This window comes from Lygodium microphyllum, chromosome 5 (genome assembly GCF_053477565.2).
Source record: "Lygodium microphyllum isolate KBCC chromosome 5, Lygodium_microphyllum_v1.1.10, whole genome shotgun sequence".
NCBI lineage: Eukaryota > Viridiplantae > Streptophyta > Polypodiopsida > Schizaeales > Lygodiaceae > Lygodium > Lygodium microphyllum.
The window spans coordinates 93,659,384-93,674,111 of record NC_141139.1 but is presented as its reverse complement, the minus strand read 5'-3'; the positions used below and the strand labels follow the sequence as shown (position 1 = coordinate 93,674,111).

General features: G+C 42.8%; 1 protein-coding gene across 5 annotated transcripts in view; it reads right to left on the bottom strand.

Annotated features, from left to right (window-relative positions):
• Window positions 1–906: 906 nt before the first annotated feature.
• Window positions 907–14,728, bottom strand: part of LOC148036141 (sugar transporter ERD6-like 4) — a 51,053-nt gene continuing 37,231 nt past the window's right edge. Inside the window, exons 10-18 of one of the 5 annotated variants that reach the window (XM_087678147.1) lie at window positions 3,754–3,834; window positions 3,587–3,671; window positions 3,463–3,509; window positions 3,305–3,367; window positions 3,147–3,206; window positions 2,370–2,432; window positions 2,231–2,290; window positions 1,909–2,023; window positions 907–1,829 (exon numbers count right to left, since the gene is read on the bottom strand). In XM_087678147.1, coding sequence (XP_087534273.1) covers window positions 1,717–1,829; window positions 1,909–2,023; window positions 2,231–2,290; window positions 2,370–2,432; window positions 3,147–3,206; window positions 3,305–3,367; window positions 3,463–3,509; window positions 3,587–3,671; window positions 3,754–3,834 — 687 coding nt within the window. In that variant the 3' untranslated portion in view covers window positions 907–1,716. Of the gene's footprint in view, window positions 1,830–1,908; window positions 2,162–2,230; window positions 2,444–3,146; window positions 3,207–3,304; window positions 3,368–3,462; window positions 3,510–3,586; window positions 3,672–3,753; window positions 3,835–14,728 lie in introns of all 5 variants that reach the window. The other 4 variants (XM_087678148.1, XR_015690914.1, XR_015690916.1 and 1 more) reach the window with 4 other exon arrangements.

Below are 14,728 nucleotides of genomic sequence, written 5' to 3'. Positions count from 1 at the left end.
TTATTATTGTCTTTTGAGACATTACAGTGCATCAAAGAGATGTTTAACTAGCTCCCACTTTGACTACTTTTGCACATTCTACATGTATCTTATTTGTGTTCTCTTTTATATAATTTCATTGCAATTCCTTTAAAACTAATTCTATTAGACAAAATAACCTTTGTGATATGGATGCCGATATTTTTGGAATACCCAATTTATGAATGAAGCAATTTCTCAATTTTCTCTTTGCAAACTCCACAATTGACATTAAGAGACCCTTCTTATGATAATACATTATTTGGAAATCTCTCTAAAGATAAGCATGGAATATTAATAAATTAGATTGCTCACATCAAAATCATTATTTTATAATGTTCACATCCGTAAATAAAGGTGCACAAATAATGGAATGATGTGTGCACACAGGCACACACAAAGTCTTCACACATTCAATCTCTCACAAGCAAATGCATTATTGCATGTAAATAGACATGCGTTGCTTATTATAGTGCACAAATATATTCAATCTCTATAGGTTAGCCTTTCTTATTATTGCACACTTGTTGCTTGCATGGTCAAAAACCATTGCACCATGAACACATTGCCAATTATATTTGACAACTGTCCTCCCTATCACTTTCCTCTATGATAAAGAATTAATTATTGCCAACCAATGGTAAAGAAATAACTCTCGTTGCTTTATCTCCAATTGAAGCTTTGTAGACGCATCCTTATCAATCCTTTGACATCATGTTCAATGTCTAAGTGATCACCATGCAATTCAATCTCCAATAAAGCATTCTCTATAATTATAAGCAATTAGCCTAAAAGTTGAGTTAGGCTTCAAAGTCCAAGAAAATGATATATAAAAATGCAAAAACATCTAAATTATTTGAAAAAGGGTACACGTTGTACAAATGTGCATCCTTGATAAAGGGACATCATCACTTCGTTGAAGTTGGGATGCTTCAAATGCTTATCTAAGGCCTTTCAATATGCCATTTGGGCTTACAATTGTATGGTAGATGTAGTACAATCAACATAGGTTAGGCAACAAGAACAAAATAAATAGTGAAAAGGCATTATTCTTCTTTAGAATGGTTTCCTTTCTCATCATTGATATCCATCATGATTGCCATTTGAGTCTCTTGCTATGTAGAACACCTTCGACATAAGTTTGCACCCATTGTGTACACAAACTCTAGCCATGTGGATGAACTTTTCGCATGCAACAATATGTTGCTTCTCTTGGGGTTATCATTGTTCCCCTCCTTGCAAAAAATGGGATGTTGATTCTAAATAACTTTGTCATTGAGTTATCTTGCCAACTAAAGCCGATGCACTTATTGCTGACATTAATGACTATACTATTAAAATTTAATACAAGTCTTTGGCAAAGGAGACTCTTCTAAGTTCTAGCACTCTCCACAAAATGCTGGAGTTAATACATTATAGAATAAAATGTTTGACAAAGGTTTTCTAAAGTGCACTACCTAGAATGGTGAGCAATGTGACTTGGCTTGTGGACAAGATGGTGATACAAAAAATGGTTAGCGGTCCAGGGCCACAACAGGTCCCAAAATAACCCGAGAATGATGGGAGCAAAGTTGGTTACCCTGATAGGGCACATTGGATGAAGAAAAATATCTGTGCAGTGTGAATATACCAGAGCAAAATGCGCTAGTCATGTGGGCCGGGGACAATGGATAGGGGCTGGCCCAAAAAAATGCCACATCAGTTGAAGAATTTCTGAATGTCTTCCAATGTTTTGCCTTTCGTTTCCGGGACGTAAGTTGCCACAAACACTACTGTGAATGCAGAGACGCCAGTAAAAATGCCAAACGCACCTGCATACAGCAGGGAAGCATTATCGCCCAGCTCGTACAAGAAGCTCAAAGATAACCGATAAACCTTTGACATGCTTACCTACAGCACTCCAGGTGAGGAGAATATTAAAAGTGAGAGTGACAAGCCATGCCGAAAACCAATTCAGAACGGTTGCAATGCTCCCTGCTAGGCCCTTCACATTTGGAGGGAACACCTGCCAGAAACTGATCATGAGAAACCCAGCCTTTGATGTCTTTGTATTTCCTTCTCAGAAGACCTGGGGACCCCAATCACACCACACAGCAAACCCATGGACAACCTTTGATGTCTTCGTATTTCCTTTTCAGAAGACCTGGGGAGGGACCCAACCACACACCACACAGCAAACCCATGTCAAGTTATGAATTTGAATCCGGTTTACCTCAGACATCACAACCCAAGGGACAGCACCGAGGCCAAAGGAAAAAGTCGCCACAAATACCTGATCACCAGAGCCCCACCTCAGCTTCATACCATTAGATTCAATGAAGTAAGCTTCACCATTTTCGTTCAGAATTTACCAGTAGACTTGCAAGAGATAAGATGGCCATGTAAGTTTCAACAGTTGCAGAAGAAGAATGTGCCTGCCATAGTCCTTGTGTTCAAGGGAAGAATTTGAAGCAGCTAAGACATGATTTCAGTTCTTAATACAAAGCATACAATTGTACCATAGTGTAAATGTGATTGAAACAACGAATCAATGCTAGCACCACAATGTTGTTCCCTTCAGTGGTAAAAGACGCATGTTTCAGGTATGCTACATTTCAAGATAAATGGAGCTTATTGCGTACTTGTCCTTCTCTTCTTGCAGGTTAAGTAGTCTACAAGGTTATCTTATTGGCTGGGTGACAGTATTACGAGCAAAGCACTAGATCATATCTTGATCATGTAGATGCCAATAACTGATTACTGTCCCGCCATTTGACCTCTTTTTGTGCCTCTCTCCTTGATAACAGATTCTGGAGATGAGTTTGTAAGCAATTCCATAGAAGTCTATATTTGTATGGGTAAGTATGGAAGAACGAGGCAGAAAACTCTTCTTCTCTACTGTTGGTAGCAGCAGGTCTTTTCTAGCATGCGCTCACTGAAGTGGCAAAAGGCTGCTATACTACTTTTTCAATGAGGGAAAAAAATACTATACGAGAAGGTAATTGGAACACATTGAACCCTTTTCAATACAAACAATAATCAGTAACTGCTTCTCTTGTCTGAAAACATAGAGAAATCTGAACCTGAAAACATAGATTAACCTGCTTTAAAACAGATGAGTTTTAACACTTCAGTTTGCTGTTGAGTACCCTCAAATAGTAAGATAGTCCAACAAGAAAGCAGCTGATTGTTGTCCCTGCTGAAGAAACCTGATCAGAGCAACAAAAGAAATGCAGTATCTCTAGGCGTCTTTCATTCGTAGCATACTTAAGAACCAAATTAACTATAGATTAATTTCCTTGCTTACCATTAAGAGAATCCGCCGTCCAGCTCTATCTACCAGAGCTCCTGACACACCGGTCATTATAACCTGCAAAATAAATTTATCATTACTAGTTCAGAGCCAGAAAGTAAGAGAATGGCGTCTAGACCATTTGATCAGGACAACTCAAGTTGTTTAAAAACCTGCAGAACGCCAATCGACAGGGAAGCCAAATTCGATGATGAGACACCTATAAAAACCATAAAAGAAAGGGTTCAGAATAATAGGGAAAGACATGCCGGAAGCTAAAATTGCACCTAATCTTACCTGCTGACGCAAATATTGTACTAGCATAAAATACAAGAGCATTTATTCCACCCAATTGTTGCAGAGAGAGAAGGCCTATACTGATCTGCAAGCAAGCCAAAAGCACTCAAATTCAATAAAGCTCCATGAAATTTCAAACAAAGAGAAGTAAGTCTGTACATATTTACAATAAGTGGCCGCATATATCGCTTGTGAAGTAAGTCTGAAACTTTTACATTTGCTGCACTTTGATCCCTAGCTATAGCATCCTGCGTCCAAAAATTCACATGTTGATGGAAGTGGCTTGGGTAATGCAAAGAATTGCAACATTTAATGTTTATATATACCTTATTGTGCACAAACAAATGCTCTGGACCAACATGCATGTGTGGCTTTCCAACAAATTATTAGCAAAGAGAATTTACAGATAATCTTTCGACACATATGCCAACATTTGGAAGATATTGCTATCTTCCTTTGAGGGGGGCAATATTACAAGAATGGCCTGCATTCTGAGATTTTTCATTCATCTAGGAGTCTTGCTATTCTGCCATTGGAAGAGGTGTACCACACCCGCTCCCTGGCCTGGAACCCAAGAAAGCAATTTCCACAATGGTCACCTACTAGACACCCTAAATTGTTCAAAGGCAAAAGACACCCAAAATGGTTTAAAAGGAAAAGGCTCCACCAAACAAGCTTTCCACAAATCTTCAATGTGACTAGCGGCCAACTCTAGAGCTATATGGATGGGCACATGTTGCATAAGGTAAGATGTGCAATCAGCCATATTCAAACCTGAAATCTAAGTAAGGATTGAGATAGGAGGTGCGAAAATATAGTAGGGCTTGCAGAGAAAACATAGTGCATGAACAACCACATGAGTACCAATGAATTCAATTGAAAAGGCAATGAAGGGAGTGAACCCAAAAAACCAAAACGAGTATATGCAAGGTATAAGATACAACACATGCTCAAGGAATGAAGGCTATCCAAAACCTGCTGTCTCTCAAGGGAGCAGGCTGAGGGATGCCAAAGGAGTATGTCTATTTTCTACTTTGACAAATCCTAAGGCCAAGCAGCATCAAAGCTTGATGATGAAGGAAGATTATATCTCTGGCAACAAAACACAACACCTAGCTGTAGTCATGATGAATCCTAAGGGCTATCAACAGGTGGTAGCAGCAGTGTCACTGAAGAATGCAGCAGCAGGATGTCTCTGAAGCAGTCACCCAGCAACCAGCTTGCATCTGGAGCAGCAGCAAAAGTCATCTGGTCTCCTAGACAGCCTTCAGCTGATGAAGAGAGAGAAGATAGGCACCACGGCTGGCAACAATTGCTGCAGACAGGAAAGAAAGAAGATGGTGATGTTTTCATCAAGGAAAGGGATAATAACAAGCATAAAAAGTTGGCCTATCGATAATCCCCTTCTATAAAACTTTTTGAGCTAGTTTTCCTACAGATTTCTAAATAGATTCTATGGTCGGTCAATGCTCAGCTGCACGCACATGCACACACACACAGTGAAGAGCAAGAGAGAAGTGAGATTGCTAGGTCGTCACATCCACTAATACGAGAGTGATAGAACGAAAGTACAATCCCCAAGGTACTATAGTACCATGCCCAAAGAGTATTCACACTGGGAAAAGACCATTCTCCAGCTATAAGGTAAAAAGTGCCCATGCATAAGGGAGTGTTCAGACCAAAACAATGCAAGAACACGATACCCTCTTGGAGCAAATTATGTGAATGCATGAGAGAGAGAGAGAGAGAGAGAGAGAGAGAGAGAGAGAGAGAGATAATGAATGCTGAAGGCTGAAATCTGAAAGCAGAGTATGTACACCGTATGAGATGTAATATACACTCAGCCAACCTCACAATGTCTCTAACGAATGTGTACATGACCACACAGCTAGGCAGCTATACAAAGCTAGCAATAATGATCAGAAATGATCACGTCGACCACACTGAAAATGGCCAAGCTGCTGCAATGAAAGTGTTGCTTGCCATCTGACTGCCTGCTGCCCAACTTCCCTCACTGACCTGCCCGAGCTACCTGACTGGCTGCCTGTACTACCCAACTGGCTACCTGCACTACCTGACTGCTGGATGTTGCCCGACTGTTTGCCTAGCTGACATGCCTGCGCTACCCAACTGGCTACCTGCACTACCTGACTGGATGTTGCCCCGACTGTTTGCCTAGCTGACATGTTGTCTGCCTGTCCAAGGTATGATCCACTAACAAGATAACATAGTACACTAGGCACACCTACATGTCTACTGCTGGCTAATCTCAAGATTAGGCTAGCAAAACTAGCAGGTCGGGTCCTCCTAGGGAGGGATTTACTCCATAGTGACCAATCTATATCTGTAGTTGGTGTGCGGATGGGCAAAGCTGACCAATGGCACACCATACTCCATGGGACAGCTATGTATCCATGTATCTCAACTGAATCATCAAACCATCAAGACATAGATGTTACCAAAGTAATATCCTAGGTGTCAGAGTGTTTATTGTGGGTGCCAAGGCCCACAATTAGTGTGCATTTCATTTTTGTGACTGTGTAATTTTGGTTGGGCTGCATTTATTGCACCTACAATGCTAGCTGATTGGTCATTTACAATGTATTATCTTAGCCTTTTTATAAGTTGTCCCTCCTTCACTGTTAGTTAGTCATCAAATACTTATCCTACAACACATCTACATCCTAGTGGAGAGAGAGGGAGTCTAGTGCACTTGATTGGCTACACACTCAGCCCATGCCATTGTACTACTCTTGAGCCTCGATGTATGGATACCATTTCCCTAGTCTATTCTCTCTAAGTTCTCTTATTCTTGTCTATTCTTTGTATTCATTGTAGGTTGAGATTCGGGCTTGCCTACACCACTCGGTCAGCACAATAGCTCACTCCCAAGATGGAGTACGGGCATGTTCTGCATACGTGGATGGTTGATGCTCCTTTGGCTATCCTTCATTGCTTGTAGGTTGAGATTCAGGCTTGCCTACACCACTCGGCCAGCACAATAGCTCACTCTTGAGATCGAGTATGGGCATGTTCCGCATATGTGGATGGTTGATGCTCCTTTGGCTATCCAGCTAAGGGGTGTCTTGACTGTCTTCATCATCAACTTCATTCTTCATCATGGTTCTCGGCACCACACGAAGATGGACATTAAACTCCTTCTCCAACATTGACATCCATGGTTGAGAGGGGGTTTCTACATTTCATTTGTATTTATAGGTTTCGGCATTGTCTTCAACATTCGATTCCCTTCCCTATTGTACCTGCGCTAACCACCACTCAGCCAATCCCTTTTCTTGCAAGTTTGAACCATCAACTCTCCCTCCAATGGCTGTCCGGCCCATTACGACTACTGCTACGTCATCCACAATCCCTGACACCATGGCCATTGATGTGTTGGGGGTAAAGGTGCTTGTGCCTAATTGCCCGTGTACTCATTACACTAACAATATCCTCACACCTATACATTGCAGGTGGCGACCATCCATTACTGTCACTTCATTCTTTATTCTTTTAGTGGCATTTGAAATAGAAAAGACTGGTCACACATTGTGACTATTGGATTTCCCACATACGGTTTCTCTCAATTGCTCCATCTGCCATAGCTCTTACTTTGCTCTTGCTTCCACTTGTGTGCTTCCACTCGGACTCCACCTTTAAATTGGTATCAAAATCAACCATTCGAGGAGCCTCTTCATCCTTTGCTTCAGCTCATATTCAAAGCTTCAACTCAAGGTTTCATGGTAGCCATTATTTCTTTCTCTCGAGGTATGCATTGAGTCTTTCCTTCTTTTGACTTGTTCGAGCTTGCTCCTCACTTGTTGAGAAGCTTCCCAAGACTAAGCTGAGCCTTTTGAGTGTTTATTGAGCCAGGGAGCAACCATTTTATCCATTTTGAGTGGATACAAAGCATGTTGTAGAACACTTGGATAGCTATGGCAGCTTCACAACATTGTCGTATTTTGACCACAACTTTTATATACAATATCGGATTTAGACGTTCTATACCTAGAAACAAAGAGCGTGATGAGAACTATAAATCTGGGCACTCATAAAGTTGATTCTATGTAGTTTTCTGTTCTCCATTTCACACAAAACATAACAATTCTAGTTTGGACAGCAAACAATAAATTCCATAATGCATGTTTGATGCTTTGGGGATACTATTTTGGTGCCTGGATGGTATGGTTATGGTTTTGGGACTGATTTGAGATTGAAATAGCTCAAATTTCACTGTCATTTCAATACTGTAATAACAGGGCAACAAGCATTTATTAGTGAAAAGCTTATGTCTAATGCTCATGGATGCTTTACGAGATACTTAATGGATGTACCGCTACTTCAGTTGTTATGTATACTTCCCGATATGCTATAGCATGCTTTTGAGCTAAGATTTGGATTCCGTTACATTGATCTTGGTTGTGGTTACATGCCTTGTTTACTTCAATGTCTTACACAGTCACAGGCTTGAAGAATTTATTGAATTTTATGCTCCTAACTTATGCTTCATGTATCTTAGATACTCGGATGTCATAAACTTGATGTTTTGAGCTTGCATTGCTCATTTGGCACTCAATTTTGTCTAGTGGGAGCTACCTGTGTTACTTTGAATGTTACATAGAGCTTTTGGATTTATGCAATTGAGCTTAAGCTTAGTTTTACCAAGACTGTGGAACACTTACTTCATGTACATGCTCTCTTGATATGTATTGGATGTAGTTACTCTACAATGGGCTAATTTGATCACTTACTTTGGACTTGACACTTATGTCTATTAGTGTTGTCAATGATATTTATATACTTGTATTGAGCTTTGCTCAATGGATTATGCATTTGGTAGTTCTCTTCTCTTTACCCTGAGATGTCCTTTGTGGATGATGTCTACTACATGTATGGTTACTGGCACACTGTAGCTGTGACAACTTTCAGTGCCGGTTGTTCCTAGTCTTTTTTTCTTGGTTGCTCACAATATTGCTACAATTTATTATAGCACCCTGTCATTTCAGTTTTATGCATTCTATTTGAGGGAAATCACTTGGATTTGATAGATACTTGATTACAATTAGTGGACAAATCATCCTTTTGGCAATTTCTCTTGCTTAGCCCTTGACTTAGCTGTGATTTTGGGGCTGTTTTGCTGTCAATTACAACAGCCTATTTGTCTTGGATTGTGCTTTTATCTCTTGCATTATGGTCGGTGGGTCGAATGACAGTGCTCTCTTTAACATTGAGAAGTTGGATGGCACAAATTATAGCTATTGGAAGGTACAAATCTCACAAGTTCTAGTGCAGAAATTGCAAATTAAGCCATTGAGATATGAGGGTGTAAAAGCCTGAACACTTTGATACAAAGGATTGGGCTAAATTGGATGAGTTATGTAAATCTACAATTATTTTGTCACTCTCTAAGCAAATTTACTATAATGTTGTCTTTGACGGGTAGACCACTTGGTAATTATAGGATAAAAGTCGCAATGTCTATGATAAGCAGAGCCTTACCTCTTAAATGTATTGGTTGAAGCAACTCATGGACCTTCGTATGCAGGACGGGACCTCCATGTTTGCCCACTTAAATGAGTTTCGTTCTATTTTCATACACTTGTGTTCGCAAGGAATTACATTTAAGGACAATCTTCCTCCCTTATTCTTGTTGGTCACATTATCTAAGTCATGGGACATATTTTGTATTGCTATGTGTGCAAATATGTCGACTGATAAGTTGAAATTGCAATTTGTAGAGGGTCCACTCTTGAATAAAGAGGTTAATAGAAAAAATATCGATGCTTCCTGCACCTCGCATGCTTTGACAATTAGAGGTAATAATGGTAGGAGAGGTAATGTGACCACTGTGAGAGAAACTCTCAAAAGTCTTGTTTTCAGTCACATAGATAGTTTCACAGTAAGTTCTTTAGCTATAGACGCATTGATTTGTCACTATTGTGGAAAGCAAGGTCATATTCGGTCACAGTACCACAAAATATGTGATGACACATACAAAGAAAAGGAAAACGATAAAGTGCAAGAAAAAATTTATGATTACAACATTATCCCTAGCAAGTCTAGTGTCAAGATTGAAGAGATGAATGTCGTACATATTGATTCTAATAATAACTACATGCAGTTTTTTCTCTTGATGTTTCACAGTTAATTGATATCCCCTCTATTTATGCTCAGTATTGGCTGCTTGATTTAGGAGATTCATTTCATGTCACCCCTCATCGAGAGTGGTTCCACTCCTACCGCAACATAATAGGATCTGTCAGATTGGGCAATGACTTGGGATTGAATATTGTTGGTATTGGAGATGTCCAACTGTAGTCTCCTTCAGGCAGTATATTTACTTTGTATAATGTATGCCATGTTACGACTTTGACTAAAAGCCTACTTTCAGCTGGAAAGTTGGATGATATAGGTTATGTTGTCTCTTTTGGTGATTCCACATGGAAGCTTGACCATGGGAATCTTGTCTGGGCACGAGGTGCCAAGTCTGGCACTCTTTATTCCTTGTCTCTGGGTCTATCGACCATGTTTTGACACTGACTGCAGTACCACATGTATCATTATGGCATCTCGCCTTGGATACATATCCTTAAAGGAAATGAAAATGCTTACCCGTTTATAGTATCTTCTGTCCCTTGACTATAAGTGTTTTGATTCTTATGATTATTATATTTATGGCAAGCAAACCTATAGTTCACATAAGAAGTCTGGTATTACACGTATGGGTGAGCCTTTGCCTCTTGTTCATTCTAATATTTATAGACCTATGCTCTACAATTCTTTAGGTGGCATGAGTTATTTCGTTACTTTCACTAGGATCTAGGCATGCCCCATAAAGCAGAAATCAAAAGTCTTAGCTACATTTCAGTGTTGGCTTGCTTTTGTTGAGAACCAGTCTAGGTACAAGTTGAAATGTCTATGATTTGATAATGGGAGCGAGTATGTATCCAAAGCCTTCGAGCAATTTTGTGATGAGAGAGGTCTTAAGCGTTAGTTGACCACCCCATACACCCCATCCCAAAATGGTATAGCTGAGTGCAAAAATAGGACAGTTCAGGAGCGAGTTTGTAGTATACTTAGCCAAGCAGGTCTACCATAGCACATTTGGGCTGAGATAGTTACTACTTGTTAGAGATCAGATCATAGCCTGATCAGGGGCAGCAAGGCAGGTGGCCTGGTGTAGTCGGACTGCACAGTCGGACTGCCACATGGCAGTCCGACCTGCAGCAGGCAGTCGGCTGCATTAAATGCAGCTGACTAGGCATTTCTGGTGCCCTGTTTTTTGTCCCGTTTTCGGCTATTTATACCCGACTTCTTTAGCAGTCTGGTATACTTCTCTGCTCGCAGATTACAGACCGGTGACACGCACAGATTCCGTCTCTGTTTGCAGATTTCAGACAGGAGACAGTGCAGACTGCAGCGGACTTCGAGGTGAACAGCAGGTTGCATCGTCGAGGTGGAGACACGCAGTCCAGCGCACTGCGCCCGTGTATATATCTGCATATCTTTGTATTCAGCACTCTTTATACAGCAGATCTTCATCGTCCACTGTCTCTTTCTCTCTCTTCTCTCTCTGCGTTCTCTCTCTCTCAGTCCTACGCTTCCGCACCGCTGCACTCTGACATGGTATCAGAGCAGTGTTTGAGGGCTGACTGAGTGCAGAATCAACCTGAAGAGGAGTTTCCATCGTGACACAAATTTGCGTTTTTTGTGTTTAAGGACAGACAGGAGGGCTGCGCCTTGGAACAAGGCTGAAACGAGTGTGAGCGCACAGGAAAGGAGTACAGGTGGTGGATTTGCTACTGTTTACTGCTGTTTGACGCGGAGGAAGTTTGAGTTTTCAGCCTACAAGTGGAGGTTTTGCTTTTTCATCGCCTCCGGCAGGTGAAGAAGGTTCAGGACGTGGAAGAGCCGTAGCAGGCTGAGTTTTCCCAGTCAGAGGGGGCTGCTTTTGCATTTATGATGGCATTGCAGGTGAAGATGTCTACAGAGATTGACTTGGAGTTCCAGGCGATTATGGACCGGAAGGTGCCTGTCTTACCGGCTCTTCCTGCAGATCAGAAGCTCGACGGCGACAATTACCGCATTTGGCGCGTCGTGATGTTGGCCATCCTTGAGTCCTATGATTTGGCGGAGTTGGTACAAGAGGAGATTGACCGGCCCTCGGTAAGAGATGAGTCCAAACTCTCTTCCGATGCTCGTGCATAGTTGGCCAAGGCCCAGTCTCATTGGGACAAATTGAATGCCAGGATTCGATCCTTTCTCTTTCTATCATGCAGTACAGCCGTGATCGCTCACATCGAGCACTTGATGGTGGCTCGGGAGATATGGCTGGAGCTTGATCAGATGTACAATCAGATGACCCTAATGAAGCGGGTTTCTTTGGAGGTACAGATGCGGACCTTGTCCGTAAATAAGTCTTCTTCGCTGCGGGAGCACATTAACAAGCTAAGGCAGCTTCAGATGCAGGTTCAGAATGCGGGGAAGCCGATTTCCTCCGAAGACATGGCGATCACACTATTGTCTCAGTTGCCGCCACGATTCGGTACATTTTACTCTGCCCTTATTGCTTCGGGGCGAGAGTCTACTCTTCGTTGGGAAGAGTTGGTTCCTATGGTCTTGGACCAAGAGAAACAGTTAAAGGGACAGAATGCTTCCAAGTCGGAGGCTCTGACAAGTCAAGCCTCTCAGAAGAAGGGGAAGGACCAAAAGAAGAAGAAGGGGGATAACAAGTCCAAGAAGGACAAGGAGAAGGACAAGGACAAAGACTCCACATGCCATATTTGTGGAAAGACTGGCCATTGGAAGAAGGATTGCCCTGACAAAGACACAAAGGACACCAAGGATTCTGGAGCAGTGGTTGCACCCTCATCAGCTGCATTTTTCATCTAGCTGTCTTTGAGGACGCTTCACCGAATGCTTCTGATGTTGCGATGACGGCTCCCCAGGCTCGAGAGTGGATCATTGATAGTGGTGCCATCTCCTTGCAGTTCATAAGATTTGCTCCCTTGGTCTTTTGGTGGAGTTTGACAGTACTACGGTGCGAGTCCTTGATCGTGGATCGAGGAAGGTTCTCTCATCGGGATATGAGGAGAACGGCATTTACAAACTGAAGTCTTCCACCGCCCTCTCTACTCTTCTTCTTACCTCTCAGTCACAGTCCTACTTATGGCATGCTCGGTTTGGTCACCTGAACTATGACTATCTTCGGAGGGCGTCACGTGGACAGCTTGTTCGAGGGTTGCCGGATATAGTGGTGAGCCAGCAGCCATGTGTCTCCTGCATTCGGGGGAAGCAGCATAGGGATGCCATTCCCTACACAGCTTCGCGGCGGTCTACTTCACTGATGGAGCTAGTATCTACGGATCTATGTGGCCCTATGAGGAACGAGTCCTTGCGTGGGAGCTCGTACTTCATGCTGATCGTGGATGACTACAGCAGGATGACATGGGCCTACTTTTTGGCATTAAAGTCAGAAGCTTTCTCGCACTTCAAGGATTGGCTTCTCTTTGAGGAGAACTGATCGGGCCGGAAGTTGAAGACCTTGCGATCCGACAAGGGAGGTGAATTTGTTTCTAATGAGTTTGCTCGGTTTTGTGCAGATAGAGGAATTCACCAGGAGTTTGCCAATACCAACACTCCTCAAGAAAATGGTATTCTTGAACGGAAGAACCGCAGTGTGATCGAGATGGCACGTACCATGATGGAGCACCGACAGACCCCTCAGGTTCTGTGGGCCGAGGCTGTGGCTGCTGCAGTCCACATCCTTAATCGATCCCCTACTTCGGCCGTGGAAGGGATGACCCCATTTGAGACTTATTTTGGGACAAAGCCAGATGTTTCTTACTTTCGGGTCTTTGGGTGTGATGCCTATGTTCACATTCCCAAGGCTCATCGTGATAAATTTGAAGCAGCTTCCCGAAAACAGGTATTTGTTGGCTACAGCTCCCAGTCCCAAGGCTACCGACTGTATGATCCCGTCAAGCGGGATGTGTACACTAGCCGTGATGTGCGGTTTGTGGAGGTTCCGGCTACTTCAACGGGTGAGGAGCATCCCGTTCTTGGAGATCTAGGGGAGAGTTGGGCTCCTTCTACAGTTCCACTGGAGCCCGTGCCTTTTGATTATGATTCTGTTTCTGACACAGAGTCTACTGTTCCACCGAACACCTCTGAGGAGTTACCACCGGTGGATATTCCATAGTCCTCTGCTGATGGAGAGAGACGAGGGGAGGTTCGGCGTCCTCGCTAGGCCCGTGACACACTCCGTGATTCAGGGATCGAGGGGGTTCCTGAGGATGATGACCCGTGTTATGCAGGATCGAGAGCCCACCTCCGTGATGGAGGCTTTACAGTCCGCACCATGGAAGAAAGCTATGGAAGCCGAGTTGGAGGCTATTGAGAGGAATGGCACTTGGTCACTCATGCCCCGCCCCCCGAAGAAGAAAGTGATTGGAGTCAAGTGGGTTTTCAAGACCAAATACCTTAGCGATGGTTCTTTGGATAAGCACAAGGCTCACCTTGTTGCTAAAGGTTTTGCACAGCGCCCAGGTATTGACTGTCATGATACTTTTGCCCCCACAGCTCGTATGGCGACCATTAGAGCTGTTCTTGCTTTGGCTGGCCATAGGAGATGGCCTGTTTACCAGTTGGATGTGAAGTCGGCCTTCCTCAATGGTGATTTGAAGGAGGAGATCTGTGTTGAGCAGCCTCCTGGCTTTGGATCTTCAGATGGGAAAGTCTACAGGTTGAATAAGGCCTTGTATGGCCTCAAGCAGGCTCCGCGTGCATGGAACGAGAAGATTGATTCGTTCCTCCAATCTCAGTTGAGATATCGGCGGTCCAAGGCCGATCCGCAACTGTATGTTCACACATTCGAGGATGGTTGTGTGCTTTTTGTCTTATATGTTGATAATTTGATTGTCACAGGTGATGATGCACAGCAGGTCCAGGAGACGAAGTCAGCTTTACATTGGACGTTCGAGATGATGGACTTGGGTCTACTCCATTTCTTTTTGGGCCATGAGATTTATCAATCTTAGAGGGGGCTCTTCATCTCTCAACAGAGATATGTACAGGAGCTCTTGGTGTCTTTTGAGATGGAGGATTGTCGGGCCCTATCTACTCCTATGGATCCGAACTTGA